This window comes from Gouania willdenowi, chromosome 3 (assembly GCF_900634775.1).
Source record: "Gouania willdenowi chromosome 3, fGouWil2.1, whole genome shotgun sequence".
NCBI classification, from domain to species: Eukaryota; Metazoa; Chordata; class Actinopteri; order Blenniiformes; family Gobiesocidae; genus Gouania; species Gouania willdenowi.
This window is the reverse complement of record NC_041046.1, coordinates 38,052,956-38,070,787: the sequence shown is the minus strand read 5'-3', so window position 1 is coordinate 38,070,787 and position 17,832 is coordinate 38,052,956. Positions and strand designations below refer to the sequence as shown.

The window sequence follows — 17,832 nt, the reverse complement described above, 5'->3', positions numbered from 1 at the left end:
TTATATGACAGTTGCTTGACAGGAAGGGGGTTAGAGAGAGCAGGGAATGACACGCAGGAAAGGGTCCCAGGCCGGGAATCGAACCTGGACCCGCTGCAGGTGAGGAACTATAGCCTCTGTTCATGGGGCGGGCGCTCAACCCACTGATCTACACACCACCCCCCCTTCTTTCCTTTCTTCCCTCATTCCTTCCTTCTGTTCATCCTTTCTTCTATCCGTCCTTCATTTCTTTCTTCATTCTTAACTTCTTTATCAGTCATCCTATCTTAACTTTCATCCTTAATTCCTTCCTTCCATTTGTCCTTCCTGTCTTCCCTCATTCTTTCCATCTGTTTTGTCCTTTCTTTCTTCCTTTATTTCTTCCTGCCACCCATCCTTTCTTAATTCTTCCATTCCTTTCTTCCTATTGGTCATCCTTTCCTCCATTCTGTTCATCCTTTCTTCCCTTTTTCTTTCCCTCCATCCTTCCTTTCTTTCTCTATTCTTTCCATCCTTCCTATTGGTCATATCTCTGTTCATCCTTCCTTTCTTCCCTCATTCCTTCTCTCAACATCACTGATCTGAATACGTGATTCTTTTATTTACAAACAAATGTTTTTTTTTTAAAAAAAAAAAAAAAAGCAAAAGAAAGAAAAAAACTAAGACATTTCAACAGTTAAGTCATTCAAACTGGTTTGAATTTGAAATTAAAATCATGGACTTCCTGTGGGCCTGATTTATTTCCTGAATCTTAATCAGTTTTAATCACAAGAGCAGAAAGGTTGAACATGCAGAGGTTATGATGATAAAGGTTATCTGTTGGTGCTTGGAGACTTTATCACACATTGACACTTTGAAATTAATCCAACAGTTAATAGAACAGTGATATCTGCACATATCGATGTTTGTTTAGCCCCCAGAATAAAATAGAAACATTTTAGAACCATCCTTTGTCACAGGCTCTCAGTGTCGACTCACAAATAAAGAAATAAAGAAACCAGCTGCTGCTGATTTTTAAGTTTTTTTTTGTTTTTTGTTTTTTAGCCGCTTGATTAAAAAATAATGATAAATCTCACACTCAGTGATTTTAGAGGCAGCACTAATTAAGGCACCAAGCGACCCTTTAAATGTGAACGTTGAGTCACTTGTTTATCTGTTATCAAAAATATCAAAGGTTATAAAAGGGCGCTCGGTGAACACTGTATTTTCCGAGCTACCGTTGAAGCTTGTGTTTCTCCAGTCGGGGTCACGTGACTGACGGCAGTCAGCCCATCTTCGGCTCTCCTCGGCTTCTCTCGGCTCTGGCTCCGATGTCGGAGGTGTTTTCGCCCGGAAGAGATGGACTCTGGAAATGCTCGGATTTGATCACTCGGAGGTCCGCTCAGCTGAGTCTGTGAATGGCGCCAAAACAGGACCCTAAACCTAAATTTCAAGAAGGTCAGTACGGAGATATAAAAAGCTCCGGGGCGGGTTTGTTGTTGTCGCTGCTGTTGGTGGTGTTTCCAATCGCTTTGTTTCCATGTTGACTGATGAACGGCTTCCGGCTTCGTCAGAGGTTGCTACTGGTTACCATGCACGTTTATATAAAATAAACCTTTATGTTCTTGAAAACAAAACATTATTTACGTTCGTTAAAATAAAATATATGGAGCCTAACGATAGATATAAAAAAAAATTTAAATAATAGATTAAAAAAAAATACTTAAAGTCAGTAGGACTGCCTATAAAAACGGAAGTCGGTCACAAGTTAAATGTAAAACCAGTAGATCTTTAACAACGATCAATGGTGGTCAGAGCCCTGATGACAGTAATCAGAATCAGAAATGTTTTTAATGGCCATGTACAGTTTTAAGGACAGTACAAGGAATTTGTCTTGGTAGTTGGTGCACAAAACAAACAAAAAAATAAAGAAATAAAGAAAAAAACAAAGAACAACCCCACAACAATAATAATAATAATAATGATAAATATAAAGGATGAGGGGTAAATAAAGGATAGATAGAGAATAAGGGATATATATATATATATATATACATATATATATATACAGTGCAGCAGATAATGTCATGGAGGTGGTGATTGGGTGGGTGGGGGTTCAGTGGGTGATTTGGGGTGTGTTCATGTGGATGGTGGCAGAGGGAAAGAAGCTGTTTTTGTGTCTGGAGGTTCTGGTCCTGATGGACCGAAACCTTCTTCCAGAAGGGAGAGATTGAAACAGTTTATGGCCGGGGTGGGAGGGGTCGGCCACAATCTTTCCTGCACGCCTCAAAATCCTGGAGGCGTACAGGTCCTGGAGGGAGGGCAGATTGCAGCCGATGACCTTCTCTGCAGAGTGGATGATACGCAGCAGTCTGGCCTTGTCCTTGGCCGTAGCTGCAGCGTACCAGATGGTGATGGAGGAGCAGAGGATGGACTGGATGATGGAGCTGTAGAAGTTCATCATCATCTTTGTTGGCAGACTGAACTTCTTCAGCTGCCGCAGGAAGTACATCCTCTGCTGAGCTTTTTTGATAAGGGAGCTGATGTTCAGCTCCCACTTGAGGTCATGACTGATGATGGTCCCCAGGAAGCAGAAGCGCTCCACAGAGCTCACTGTAGAGTCTCCCAGGGTGAGGGGGCTGGGTTCTTCCTGAAGTCTATCATCTCCACTGTCTTTAAAGCGTTGAGCTCCAGGTTGTTCTGTCTCCCACCTGTAGTCAGACTCGTCTCCATCAGAGATGAGACCGATGATGGTCGTGTCGTCTGCAAACTTCAGGAGTTTGCCCGACTGGTGAGAGGAGGTGCAGCTGTTGGTGTACACGGAGAAGAGCAGAGGAGAAAGAACACAGCCCTGAGGAGATTTAGTGCTGATGGTCCGGGGAGCAGAGATGGTTTTTCCCAGCTTCACGTGCTGCTTCCTGTCAGACAGGAAGTCTGTGATCCACTTGCAGGTGGAGTCTGGCACGTTCAGCTGGGAAAGCTTGTCCTGAAGGAGAGCTGGGATTATAGTGTTGAAAGCAGAGCTGAAGTCCACAAACAGGATCCTGGCGTAGGAGCCTGGGGAGTCCAGGTGCTGGAGGATGAAGTGGAGAGCCAGGTTTACAGCATCGTCTACAGACCTGTTGGATCTATAAGCAAACTGCAGGGGGTCCAGGTGGGGGTCGGTGATGTCCTTGATGTGGGAGAGCATGAGCCGTTCAAAGGACTTCATGACCACAGATGTCAGAGCGATGGGTCTGTAGTCATTAAGTCCTGTGATCCTCAGCTTTTTAGGGACAGGAACGATGGTGGAGGCCTTAAAACAGGCTGGTACAGTGCATGTCTCCAGTGAGGTGTTAAAAAATGTCTGTGAACACTGGAGACAGCTGATCAGCACAGTGCTTTAAGGTGGAAGGAGAGACAGAGTCCGGTCCACAAGCCTTACAGGGGTTTTGTCTCCTGAAAAGTCTATTTACATCTCTCTCTTTGATGGAGAAAGGTGTCTCTGTGGGAGGGGGGGGGAGGAGGGGGGTAAGATAGGGGAGAGAACCTCTGTAAGCAGCTGTGGTGAAACTCTAGCTTTGATGTGGGGGGTGAAGGTGTTGGAGTGAGGCTGGTCAGAGGTGTGAGAGGGGTTGGAGTCGGGTCTGTCCCATCTACAATAGAAGTTATTCAGACTGTTGGCCAGGCAGAGGTCGTTAGCAGCAGCAGGGGCTCTGGGCTTGTAGTTTGTAATTTGCCTGAGCCCTCTCCAGACAGAAGCCGAGTCATTCTCAGAGAACTGATGTTGTAGCTTCTCTGAGTACAAACGTTTGGCTTTTCTCACCTCCTTTCCAAACTTGTACTTCGACTCTCTGTACCTGGCTCTGTCTCCACTCCTGAAAGCGACCTCTTTGTCTGCCCTCAGCCCTATGAGCTTAGCTGTGAACCAGGGTTTGTCATTGTTATAACTCACCCTGGTCTTTGATGGAATGCAGCTGTCCTCACAGAAGCTGATGTAGGATGTCACAGCATCTGTAAACTCATCCAGAGAACTGTTCGCAGACCTGAAAACATCCCAGTCAACAGTCCAAACACTCCTGGAGTTTCTCTACTGCTTCACTGGTCCACTGTTTAGATTCCTTCACCACAGGTTTACAGAGCTTCAGCCTCTGTCTGTATGAAGGAATCAGGTGGACCATCACATGGTCCGATAGTCCCAGTGCAGCACGGGAAACGGCGTGATAAGCACTGCTTAGTGTGGTGTAACAGTGATCCAGTGTCTTCTCCTCTCTGGTCGGACATTTAATTAATTGTCTATATTTGGGGAGCTGGTGTGAGAGGTCCCCTTTATTAAAGTCACCAAGCACAATGATAAAAGAGTCCGGGTAGGTCCTCTCCATGCACAGGATCTGGTCGGTGAGTGTGCGCTGTGCCTCGCGCACATCAGCTGACGGTGGGATGTACACACCAACCAGGATGAATGAAGCGAACTCACGGGGGGGAATAGAAGGGTTTGCTGTTGATAATCAAGGATTCCAGGTGAGGAGAGCAGTGCTGGAGGATCACTGTCACGTCGTTACACCAGTTGCTGTTCACATAAAAGCAGATTCCTCCACCTTTCCTCTTCCCGGTGAGCTCCGCGTCTCGGTCCGCTCTGTGAAGTTGGAAGCCGGCCAACTGCAGCGCAGAGTCCGGTACCGCTCCACACGGCCACGTTTCTGTGAAGCACAGAACAGAAGATGAGAAGTCTCTGTTTCTACCCAACAGCAGCTGGAGTTCGTCCACTTTGTTACACAGTGAGCGCACGTTAGAGAGGAATATCCCCGGTAACGGTGTGCGTCGGCCGCGCTGGCGGAGGCGCACAAGCGCACCAGCTCTTTTTCCTCTCCTCCGGCGCTTCACTGCGTGAGCAAAGGTGAGCGCACCTTTGAGTAAAATGTCCAGTAAATCCACAGAGGAAGCGATGAAAGTGGGAAATAAATCTTTGGGGATTGTTGCCCTGACGTTCAAGAGCTCTTCTCTTGAATAAGAGCAGCCAGTTGCGGATTTTACGACAAAAACAAGACAAAAAAGTGCGCACCAACACACCACAGCAGCCATCCGTGGCGCCATCTTGCTATGAATGATCTGTTTAACTGCAAACCTACTAGAATAGAACGAAACGCTGCGTATTTGGTTACGTTTAAGCAGTGTCAATAACTTCCGGTTTGGCTGATTCTGTTCCTGTGCTTAGACGTGAATACGATCTCTACGAAAACATAATTTTATAAAGAGAAAATTTCTTGTCTTTGATGCACAAATGTGATAAACCTGCTGACCTTTTTGTGTGCTTTGTGTTTTTCTGCAGGTGAAAGAGTCCTGTGCTTTCATGGGCCGTTGCTTTATGAGGCTAAGGTGTGTGTTTGCGTGTGTGTGCGCGCGTGTGTGTGTGTATGTACGTACTCTCAAACATCCCTGTGTGTTTTCTTGTCTTTTCAGTGTGTCAAGATCAGCATAAAGGAGAAGCAGATCAAATACTTTATTCATTACAGTGGATGGAACAAAAAGTGAGCTAATATTATGATTTGTTCTCTCAGGCTGTTTATAGCCTCAGTATACACTGACCTCTTCCATAACATTATGACCACTTATCATGTCAAAATGACACAATATGACATTATTATGACATATTTAATGTTGGAGTGTTCCTTGGATACGTTTGACTGAGCGTGAATAGCACACTGGCAGGCCGGGGGCCACATTTCTCCAAAAACACACGAAATGATCTGAACAATTTGGAAAAAAATGAGAAAAACACACAAGCAACAACAAAAATATGCAAAATGACAACATAAATACATAAAAATAAGAGCATTTAAAGAGCGCAAACCACCGACAAGTACTGGCAGTTATCTGGATCAATAATCCTGATCTTTGTACCTTAATCATTCACACTTTAAAGGCTTTGAATAACGATACACTAGGTCCAAATATATGGGCACCCCCATTTCTTTTGAAAAGTCAGAATAAAATGAGCAATCTTGATGTGGTCTCGATGAATTTGATTGAGGAATGAACACGACATAACTGAATAAAATTCTATGAAGATTAGTCGATTACAAACTGAAATTTAAAAAAAAAAAAAAAATTGAAAAAGAGTAGGATTTTTTTTTTTTATTTTGGAAACTGATCCAGAATCAGTATATTAATCCTGATCCCCTCCAAAATTGGTCTATCTTTGGTTACAACTTTGTCAAAATTTGTTTTGTAGTTTTTGGTGTAATCCTACTAACAGACAAACAAAGCAACAAGTGCTATAGAAAATATTACTTCTTTGGCAGCTGAAATGACAGGAAAAAACACAAAAGGACAACAAAAATATACAAAAATGACAAAGAAAAGAAAGTGACATCCATGTGGCTTCAAAATTCACCAACCCTTTGTTCTTTCCTGTATTAATGCTTGGATTGGTTAATAATTTATAGCTAACATGAATGTTTATATTGTGTCCTTTGCTATAATAATTGTTGCCCGTCTTCACAAGTTGGGAGGAAAATGTGGTGCACACCATTCATAATTATTTGTTGGGGCTCCACTCGTGGTTTCCAGTTTGATCTCTGGATCAATCTTTGTGTCTCTTAGTGCAGTGTTTCTCAAATGGGGGTATGTGTAACCCTAGGGGTACGAGATGGCACTCGAGAGAGAAAGTAGAAAAATAACATTTGAAATATGGGTATTTCTAATGTTTTTTTGATTTTGATTTTGATTTTTTTATTAAAAATGATAAAAAAAAATATAATGATGATGAAAATGATCTTTATTAGAATACAAAGGTCAGTCTTGGTCCCACAACAGGTGGGAGATGAGCGGAAATTATAACATTTAGAAATAATGTTTTTATAGTAATCTAAGCAAAATGTTGATTCTGGACAAAGAGGGTACTTGGATTCAGAAATAAAAGAGAGGGGGTACTTGTGCTAAAAAAGTTTGAGAACCACTGGTTTAGTGGTTATTATTCACTCTATTTAATGGTTTGAGGAAATCTGTTTTGCTATTTTGTGTTTGTTTATGTTAGAGGTCGACCATTATATCAGCCAGCCAATATATGGACTTTTTTCAAGGTCGGCCATGAAATAAATATATATATATATATATATATATTATTTATTCATTTTTGACAATCACCAGCCCTCCCTAAGGAAGGGTAAGAAACACTTTATTATAGGGTGGATATAAAAAGAGAGGGCAGTGTTACACCTAGGTGAGGGGGAAGGGAACAGGGAGGAGAGACTCAAGGTAGGAAATGGAAAGGGTGGGGAAGAGTTGATTATTTTAAAGTGAGAGTGAGATGTGATGTGGTTGTGCATATGGTGACAAGTGTGAAGCTTAGGTATAATGGTATTGGCTGTGAACAGAGGGAAGGAGTGAGTGGTTATACCTAAAACAGGTATTTAGTTTAAACCGACTACTTGTACATTGTATATTGTTGTCCTGTACTTTTTGTTTTACTTGGTTGTGTACGGGTATATTTAAAGTTCAATAAATGTTAAGAGTTCTATTGGTGCATTTAATTAAAATTCTAATATACACATTTATATCATATGAGTGTTTCAATTGTCTTTCATCATCAATGTGCTTGAAAAAAAAAAGTAAATCGACCTCAAATATTGGCTTCCAAAATCGGCTTTAGATATCGGCCATCGACTGATTTTATTTTTTTTGTTTGAAAAATCAGTATCGGCACTGGCCTTTGAAAATCCCACAATGGTCGACCTCTAGTTTATGTTCTCTATGTTAAATTTAATGTATCTGACAGTATTTCCTCATCACTCCTGTGGCTCCTGCTCTGTTTTGATGTGCACGTTGGACTTTTAGTGCTTCACGTTTCTTTCTCTTGCAGCTGGGATGAATGGGTTCCTGAAAGCAGAGTTCTCAAATATGTGGACAGCAACCTTGCAAAACAAAAAGAGCTTCAAAAGGCCAATCAGTGAGTTTCTATCTCAGCATTTTGTTGTGACAGTAATGAGCCCACTCTACAGACTCTCTGTAAGATTGTCACAAAAGAGTGATGTCTGTTCTCAATCTCATTGTTATTACCTGCAAACATCAAGCATGCAGCATTGGTCGGTATAAGAATCTTTGACAGGTGACTCACTGGCTTGTTTTTCTTTTTCCAGGGACCATTATGTTGAAGGAAAGATGAGGGGTTTAGCACCAAGCAAGAAGATTGCTGCTGTGCAGCAGAAAAATGTTGATTTGTAAGTGCTTCCTCTTCCTCTCTCATATCGGATCATGATTCATTCTTAACCCTGGCATCATTGCATAGCGGGGGTGTAAGCCGTGCATGTTGATTGCAGTGTTTTGAGCTGACAGAGTTGTTTTTATCAGAGTTGCTCTCTATGAGCAGGTGTAGACGCTATACTATGTGAGCACACTGTTGTAAACAAAACAAAGAAGGTGGGATAAACCAGAGGAGTCTTTGGTGGATGTGCAACACAGTCGATGGCAATAATAGAAGAAAAGTTTCATGTTGCTCACATTGATTTGTTCTTTATCCTAGGAAAGTCAAAAAGGCAAAACAAAAAAGTGAGTACTATTTATTTTTTTTGCAAACATAACTTGTCACATTATTCTCCCAAAGTCATGTAAAAGATTATATTATTTTGTGAAAAAGTGTTGGCTCTAATTTTATCACCTTTATACAAACTATGATTGCAACAACATTTTCACAATAATATAATCAATCCGATTCATCTTTACCTTGATTGTGTTATCTCATTCTGTCAGATCATTTACCAGGTGCTTACAAAAACTAATTCTTTGCTGAGGAGCAAACATTATGTTCAAGTGGCACTGGATCACGATATCATACGCGCATTTTGTTTTCATAACACAAAAAATAATAGAACTCTCCAATGGGTCTGTTCTGTGTGGAGTTTGCATGTTCTCCCTGTGCTGCGTGGATTTCCTCTGGGTACGCCGGCTTCCTCCCACAATCCAAAAAACATGACTGTTGATTGGATTCTTTAAATCCATGTCAACACATGTCTGTGTTGCCCTGCAATAGACTGGCGCCCTGTCCAGGGTGTACCCCCGCCTAATGCCCATTGAGTGCTGGAGATGGGCACCAGCAGACCACCGTGACCCTGGAAAACAGGAAGAAACGGGTCAGAAAATGGATGGATGGATGGATAGATAAATGTAATGGAGTAAATGTAGCCCTGACAAAGGATGTTTTCCCTCATCTGGCTCCATTGTTAGGACTAAAAGCACCTCTTAAAAGCAATCATTATCCATCTCTAAAATACCAGAGAAAAAAACTATACCTGCTGTTATAATCTCACACTTTTTACTGTAGATCCTTTCTGTTTTGAGACCTTTTTTTTTTTTTTTTTTTTAAAGATGTGATGCTGTCTCCTTCAGCCCCGGGGCCGGGCGAGGGCACCAGCAGTGCAGAGCCGCCTCTGGGGCCTCGTAAGAAGAGGGCTCGTGTCGATCCTACAGTGGAGAGTGTTAGTATCAGCAGGGGAAGCTGTTCACAGCTTTGATAATGTTGACTGACGTTTGAGTAAATGGACTTCTCCTATAGAATGATTTATTGTTAAAGCGCTGCACACTGTAAGTCACATTTACCTGTTAGACACGTTCACACACACATGTTTTATGCTCAGCGCTGATACCAGAGTGTGCCTCTACTACAGAGAAGCTCTTTACTTTAATCTAGTTTAGTTCAATTGAAAGAGAAGGGGAAGGGTTGCCTGTTAAATCGCTTCTTTCTGGTGCTCGTTATTTTTACTCAAACACTTAGTAATTGTGGGGTTGCAGAGCATGCTAACTCTTTTGCTTTTAATGTAATATTAGGTTTTATGCTTTTTCTTTAAACTGCTTTATCTCTGTCAATTTTTAACTCCGAGCACCAAAGTGTCCACTTTCTGATCTACAAATACATCGACAAAATACATTTATATTAATTATTAAAGTCACTTTGTTTGTCATGCTGCATGCAAATCGTAAGGATTGACACTTTTCAAAGATCAGGATATTCTGCTGCTTTGTGAAAACTGTTGCTTTTATTGTAATTTAAGGTTTTCCGCAAATTAGGCTGCTTTTTCAGTCCTTGGAGTGCTTGATTAGGTTGGCTTCATAACACATACACATAAACACAGACAAACAAATAAGTGCATTGTGTTTATTTGTAGCTCTAAATCAGGGGTGCTTAAATACAAATCTTAAAGGTCCACACAGACATTTTTCAATTAGTTAAATGTCTATTTCTTATATTCGTTCAATAAACAGAATATTGTGAAATTCAAAACAAATTGTCATTTTCATTTAAAGCAAAAACAAAAATCTTACTAAAATATCGAGTGGAGTTAAGGAACCAAAATTAATTAAAAAAAAATCAACATATAGATCCACAGGAGAAGAGAAAAATGCTTTGCTGCTCTCATACTTTCAAAAATATATATGCTAAAATTAAAAAAAATCGACCACTCCATAGAATATGTTGGTAAAAAAAATATATCAAGATTTCAAGATGCCACATTGGTCAACTGTCTTATAACGTACACTGCTGTTTAATGGGAAAAATGGCATCTTTGTATCAATACTTTTAACTTACACAACAAGAATATCTCTTTATTTCGAAAAGCCAAGGACAGATTTTTAAAGTCAAACCACAGACACACAAAGGAACCAACAAAATGCAAAGATGTTCGCCAATAAACTCATTTGAATGTTGAATGATGGACCTCAGGAAGGACGTTTCTGCGAAAAATGATGTTAAAAGAACTTAAAGAATAGACCTTTATTGATCCCTAGAGGGAAAATTCAATACGACAAACAAAAGTAAGACACAAAAATAAACACCCACATAGATGATAGTGGAAAAATATAAAACTGTACGAGGGACATACTGTAAATTAAAATAAAAAGAATAAAAAATAAATAAAAATGTGCAAATGACAAAGGAATTGAGTTGGTATGTGATATGTAAGTTTTGTCAAAAAATTACACAAAAGTGCAAGCATTTAAATTATCAGAGCAATGTATGGTAGGTTTGAGCAAAGCATTAATTACAATTGAACAGTAATACATTTTGAAAAACTAAGCAAGAAAAAAAAAAAACAAATACAACACCAAGACCAAAGTGACCACATAAAGTGTGTGGGTTTGTGTTTCTGCATCTTTAGGAGGAGATGTTCACTAACCGTGTGGAGGTAAAGGTTAAGATCCCAGAGGAGTTGAAACCTTGGCTGGTGGACGACTGGGACCTCATCACACGGCAAAAACAGGTGAAAGACAAGACATGCACAGTTTATCGTTAATGTCACAAAACATGTGGTTTATTCAGAATAAAGAGTCTTTCCATGTTTTGTGTTCCAGTTGTTTCACCTGCCTGCTAAGAAGAACGTAGAGACGGTTTTGGAGGACTATGCAAACTACAAGAGATCGAAAGGAACCTCTGATAATAAGTAGGATTGAAAACACTCTGAAATATTGGTGTGTTTTTTTCCTGGCTGTCTGTCATTTGTTTTAAATTGTAATGCATCAATATTTCCACATTTCTGGTGTTTTTTTGACTGACTGAAAGCTGTGGCAAAAGAATAGTGGATGTTTATTTTGGGGCTTACACGGAATCTGCCGGAGTGAGGTGATATCCCAGGGAATACTGGAAACAAGCTATAACAAAAAAATGTCAAGCCAATCACTGTCCTCCTGTCTGGAGAAGAAATGCAAGAAATCACATGAACTATCAGCGCTGGCTGTCAAAAGTCTAGGACTATTCTGACCATTTTCTACTGCCAACGTGTTCATCCTTTCAGGGAATATGCCGTAAACGAGGTGGTGTCGGGGATTCGGGAATACTTCAACGTGATGCTCGGCACTCAGCTCCTGTACAAGTTTGAGAGGCCTCAGTATGCAGAGATCCTGGCTGAACACCCGGACGTGCCAATGTCTCAGGTGTACGGAGCTCCACACCTACTGCGTCTGTTTGGTATGAACCACCACTGTGTAACGCCTGAGCTGATTATTGTTTTCTTATCTGACTTTTCGTTGAACTTTCTTTACTACTACTGATACACTCATTTTAAAACGCATTTATTTTAGCATGGCAGGAGAATTTGTATTTAACATCCTGGCTTAAATTAGTTTTTCTTTTTCCCTCCTCTCTTTGAAGAGTAACTACAACCCAAAAACCAAATTTTTCTGCTAAAAACAAATTTTAGTCAAAATATTTAAATTTGGTGTATTTTGTTGTAAAATTTAAGTGTGAGTGCCCTCTATGGGTTGAAACCTGGCAATTACAATTGGAGTTTGCAGTTGTGCTGGAAATGAGATTCTTCAACGTCATTAGGCCATTGTGCGTCATAAACACGCACTGTTGGCTCCGCCCCTCCTCTAAGAACTATCTCACCTGTGGACTTCGCAATCTGTGATGAGTAGGTTGGACTGAGAGAATTGTGAATAGAGGTATATTGAGTATTAATTAGCTCGTTAGCATAGCATATATTGTTCTTTGGGGATTTCATAGTATAGGCTAGGCGTGTCTTAAAGGAGCATAGGGCAGGACTTAACTTAAAAAAATTTAAAAAGTTGTTTTTGAGTCAAGTTCCAGTCATGTGACCATTTTTCAACAGACCCCTTTGATGGGGTCAAAAACAAACTTTCAAACTGAAATTTCAACTTTCAATATTTGTTTTTGAGTAAATGCCAACCAGAGGATTTATGAGACAACAATGAAAGTTATGTGGTCAAGCAGCTTCAGACACACACTTTTGATGGTAGTGCCCAGCAGTCTTATTTTCTAAGATGAGTTCAAACAATCAAAGAATGCCCCTCACTGTGCGTTTACTCCTCATTTGTGTGTTTTTGTCTTCCATCAGTTCGTATTGGAGCGATGCTGGCCTACACTCCACTAGATGAAAAGAGTCTGGCTTTGCTGCTTAGTTACCTCCAAGATTTTCTCAAGTAGGTTTCGCCTCACAGCACATCATCACAGACCAGACACCATGTCTGCTAAACACTCAGATGTCATGTTTCATCCACGTGCAGCCAATTTACCTCATACACATTCACACAACTGTAGCATGAAATTGATTTTCTGCACTAGGAAATTTCAGACGTGTTGCAGCATCGCATCAAACGATGGAGCTTTTTGTTTTGTTTCAGGTTTCTGTTGAGTTGGTATCACAATGAGACATTCAGGCATGGTTCCCTACACTCCAAATGTGTGAAAAAGACATGTGCAAAAAAAAGTTTCTGCTTTGAAAAAATGTTCAGCTGAAGAAATGCAGAAAAAATATGAGCACATAATGAAGTAAATTGTCTGTCTAGAATGCAAACATTGGTGATCAGTGAAAACTTTTATTCCTCAGTATTATCTTACATTTAATCATCATGAGGAGATGACTTTCCATCTTTAGCCGTGTTCACATCTGTCCCATACTATTGGTGCAACGGATAAAAAAAACTCACGGTTCGGATCGTATCACGGTTTTGAGTCAAGGTTTTCGGATCAGCAGAAAAAAAAGAAAAAGACCAGACAAATATTATTTTGTAGAACACTTAGTGCAACATTTTTCTGCTCATTAAATACAAACAACATTTAACTTGAGGTGTCAATCCAATGCTTAAATAAACATTTGAATCGTATAAAAACAAGTGCAAAATAAGGCATGACACCTTCATCCTTTAAACAGGTGTGTATGGGGAAAAAAATTAAAGCATGACACTTTTTTTTTTAAACATGGAGAGTGAATTAAAAATTAGCCTATGCCCACATCATCAAAAAAGAATGAAAGAAGGAAAAGAAAGCAGGTCTGAGTTTATAATTTCAAATTCGCACAATGAAAAACATGGATGGACAGAGGCATAAACATGACATTCACACGAACCTATTACGCACACACAGCTGTTCCTTTCTATCTTCCTCTCCCTCCGTGTGTGTGTGTGTGTGTGTGTGTGTGTGTGTGTGTGTGTGTGTGTGTGTGTGTGTGTGTGTGTGTGTGTGTGTGTGTGTGTGTGTGTGTGTGTGTGTGTGTGTGTGTGTGTGTGTGTGTGTGTGTGTGTGTGTGTGTGTGTGTGTGTGTGTGTGTGCGCGCGTGTGTCTTCAACTCTCACGCAATCACATCACACTCAGATACACAACCAGAAGTGCGAACCACACATGCCCAAGTATGCTCGCTCTGTCACGCACACACACACACACACGGACGTCGCAAACAGAACAGGCTCCATCAAGGCATTACTAATGATGTGCAGATCATTATAAAAAGTTTTTTATTTTTTTTTCTGTCAACCAATCCGACCACGTGCGTGCCGAACCGTGGAGAGAGATCCGTGTGGATCATGGCTCGATTCAACAAGCTCATTGGCTGCCAACCATTTTCAGAAAAGCTACCCCCCTCACTGCTCGCCATTTTAGAGCATTTTGACTAATTTTTAAAGACCCACAGAATATTTTGCACTACGACAATCTGAAATCGAATTCTGAAAGATTAGTTTTTTTGTTTTTAGCTTGTTTCATTTTTCCGTGATCACCAGTTGAATAGAGGCAAGTTTCACACAAATCGCCAGTTTCTGAGCAAAAAGCTAAGAAAACGGGCTTTTTCTGAAAAATCCTGAGTGGACTTTGAAGCCAATTTTTTTGCTTTAGGGACACCTCAAAATTGGTTTCCTTCTATAAAACAAAAACAACACAGACCAGGCTTTTGATGGAAAAATTATTATTTTATCTGGGTCAGAGTTTTATGGATTTCTCACTGTATTTTGGTGTTCATCCAGGTCTCCCTCCCCTCTCAGATCCCCCACACACCACTTCCTGCTCCTCCGCGACATCCGAGTCCGCTGTTTGACCTGGTTTGTTGATCGTTTTCTATTTGAAAAATGGGGCCCCCGTGGCTAATGGGGGTGGGCCCGAATTGTGCGGGGCATAATCGTAATCTACGTTGAATTACCTTTGGAACAATATATCACACCACTATGTTCCCATAAATTTGGAAATGACCAGTAATGGGAGGTTGGCCCCCAGGCCCCATTTAAAAAAAAAAAAAAAAAAATGGCTTCTAGCATCTCATCATATACATTCCTAGAGTATTCATACCAAACTGCATTTCGATCTAACGAGAACTAGGAGGAGTAGTTATTTGAAATATGGGGAACCCTCGCGCCCCCGTGACACGTATAGAGTAATGGCCCGATTTATATATTGGTATGTGCTAGGGGTGTCCCGACTTGGTATTGTTGTGGGTCCAATATCAGCCAGAAAACAAATATCGGATTTTATCGGACTGCATCTGAAATCTACGATATAATATATATTGGGATTTTGGATTTCCATATCTTTTATTTGTTAATTTATTTCATTGAATCATAGAATATTCTAATTCTAAAAGGTTAATTATATGTAATTCATTGGTTTAGAATAAATGGGTCTGTTTTTTGTAATGATCAATTTTTTTCTAACATTCCACACTACAAAATAAGTAATAAAAGTATGTATGATTTGTGCTGATGTCGCATCCGATCACTAACCCTAACCCTAAAAAAAAAAAAAGAGAACGCAATATTTCACTGTTCCCACGGTTGCGCAGGCGGGAATTATAAGACTGTGACCAAGGCTGTAGGACAACATTAATACAGAGCAACAGTGAGAGAGAAAATAGAGCGCTTTCTTGTACTGTCGCCCGTGATATCGTACATATGAGTGATACGTGTTATTTTGCACAATTGGTGTGCCTTCAAATTTTTACTTGTCCTTTGGTGTGCCTTGGGCACAAAAAGTTTGGGAACTACTGACCTAAAGAACATCTCCAGAGTGAAGGGTTTAATGACTCAGAAAGATCAGGAGAAACTGGTCCATGCTTTTATCTCCAGCAGACTGGACTATTGTAATGGTCTTCCCCCAAAATCCCCCAAAAAATCACAGTAAACATGGTGATGCTGCTTTTAGTTGTTATGCTGCAAAGAAGTGGAACAAACTGCAGCAGAGCTGAAGTCAGCATCCAATGTTAACATTTTTAAATCGAAGTTAAAGGCACTTTTTTCTCTACAGCGTATGATTGAGAAAGAGATTTTTTGTCATGTTGTTGTTTGTTGATGATTTTAAATGTTTTTACTTCTGATTTTAATGTTATTGATTTTTAAACTGTTGAATGTTTACTGTTGCACTGTTTGATCATGTAAAGCACATTGAGTTGCCTTGTGTATGAAATGTGCTATACAAATAAATTTGCCTTGCCTTGTTGTACAGTTCCTATTTGAAACACTCAAAGATGAAGGGTTAACCTTTTGTCTTGTGACTGAAGATGTTAGCAGCTCGGTCCACAGACATGTTTTTTTGTTCTAAGAAGTGTTTCTGTTTGGGTCCACGCTGATTATAGATTGCATGTTTTGTGCAGGTACCTGGTAAAGAATTCCTCCAGCCTCTTCAGTGCCGGCGACTATGAGGTTGCACCCCCAGAGTATCACCGCAAAGCTGTGTGAGAGCCGTAAGGACACAGAGTTCCATCAGACTGTTCCCACCCCACATGTAAAAGACCCATCAAAGCTTATCTGAGTGCACACTTGGATGAGATTTTACACTTCAACTGATACGCTTCCTTCCACAGAAGTCCCAGCAGAGAGAAAATAAAATAGGAAATTCCTTTTAGCAGAACCTTGTTCTCTTTTCCCTCTAAGGTTTTCTCTATTACATCACTTTAAAAAAAAAAAAAAAAAAAAGAAATCCATTGAAAAGTTTTTTTTTTTCATTTTAAAGTTGTTTCTACCACCAGTCTGTCATGTGTGTCATGTATTCTGGTTAATAGATATATGATCAAGTTGCATGTGTGTGTTTATTATGTGCAATCTTAAAAAGTTAGATTTAAAGCCTGATTACAAGCAAAGCACTTCCATGTTTTTGTATGTATTTTGTGTATTTGTAATAAATTGCAAGTTCTTTTTTGGTTGTCTTTTCATATCTTATGAATTATGGATTTGATGTAGCCTGGTGATAAGCCACACCCACTTCCTTAATTTTTTGTAATCGCCTGTATTAAACATTGAATAATACAAAAAGATTAGGATGGATTTGAGTCTAATTCTGATGATGTTCACTAAAAACTAGGCAACACCTAATACAATTATTATTTTTTTTTCCAATCCTTTTAGAGCCACAGTGCTAATGTAAAAGCCCTCACAGCAAACCATTCACACAACGTCAATTACCACCTGTGAGGAGGAGTATGACATTCTGGCTTCAAATCACTGAATGCACTGATGTAAGCGTTAACCCTGAATAATAATTTGAAGATCTTATAGTGATCCATAAGAATTTTAACAAATGATTTGGATTTATAGAAAGGAAAATGTATTTAAAGATGGAAAATATTCTGTATTTTCCCCACTTCATCCCAATGATAGTGAATGAAGTATTGTGGAGATTTCTTCACAACCTCCAACATAAAGATTTCTGTCTTTACCATTAGGTTTACTTTCAAAATGAAAGAGACACCATTTGAAAGATAAACCTATAGGCCCTTTTTCCATTTTTTTCATTCAAAGTTTTCAGTTTGTCTTTTAAATTAATTTAAATATTTTGTTATTTTTTAATCATCTTTACCTTTTTGACGTGTATGAAGCTTTTGCATGCAATAGACCAGGGGTGTCAAACTCATTTTAGTTTAGGGGCCAATATCTCAAATGGGCCACAGATTTTATGTGGGAAAATAAGTAATTTCAAAATTATTTTCACCATTATTGGGCCCTAGTTTGTACATAAACATAAAATACAAAATGTGTAAAAAAAAAAACAAAAAACCCAGCAATATGCAAGCGATAAGTGACAGATATCAGTCCCAACAGGATCTTCACCTTAAATTTCCAAAATTTTGTGACCAATTACTATTTAAGAGAAATATGTAATTTGCGGAAACATTACAAGTAACTGCA

The 17,832-nt window shown here is 39.7% G+C and overlaps 1 protein-coding gene across 2 annotated transcripts; it reads left to right on the top strand.

The window, feature by feature from the left end:
- Positions 1-1,214: 1,214 nt before the first annotated feature.
- LOC114459348 (mortality factor 4-like protein 1) lies at positions 1,215-16,843 on the top strand. 2 transcript variants are annotated; one of them, XM_028441637.1, is made up of 12 exons: positions 1,215-1,416; positions 5,267-5,313; positions 5,398-5,465; positions 7,799-7,885; positions 8,076-8,156; positions 8,459-8,484; positions 9,322-9,410; positions 11,091-11,192; positions 11,284-11,372; positions 11,724-11,896; positions 12,786-12,870; positions 16,302-16,843. In XM_028441637.1, exons 1-12 carry the CDS (start codon positions 1,377-1,379, stop codon positions 16,384-16,386), a joined length of 972 nt encoding a protein of 323 aa, XP_028297438.1. In that variant the 5' UTR covers positions 1,215-1,376; the 3' UTR covers positions 16,387-16,843. The 2 variants fall into 2 exon arrangements, with proteins under 2 accessions (XP_028297438.1, XP_028297435.1); XM_028441634.1 differs by having other exon boundaries at positions 1,216-1,416; positions 9,301-9,410.
- Positions 16,844-17,832: the final 989 nt, after the last annotated feature.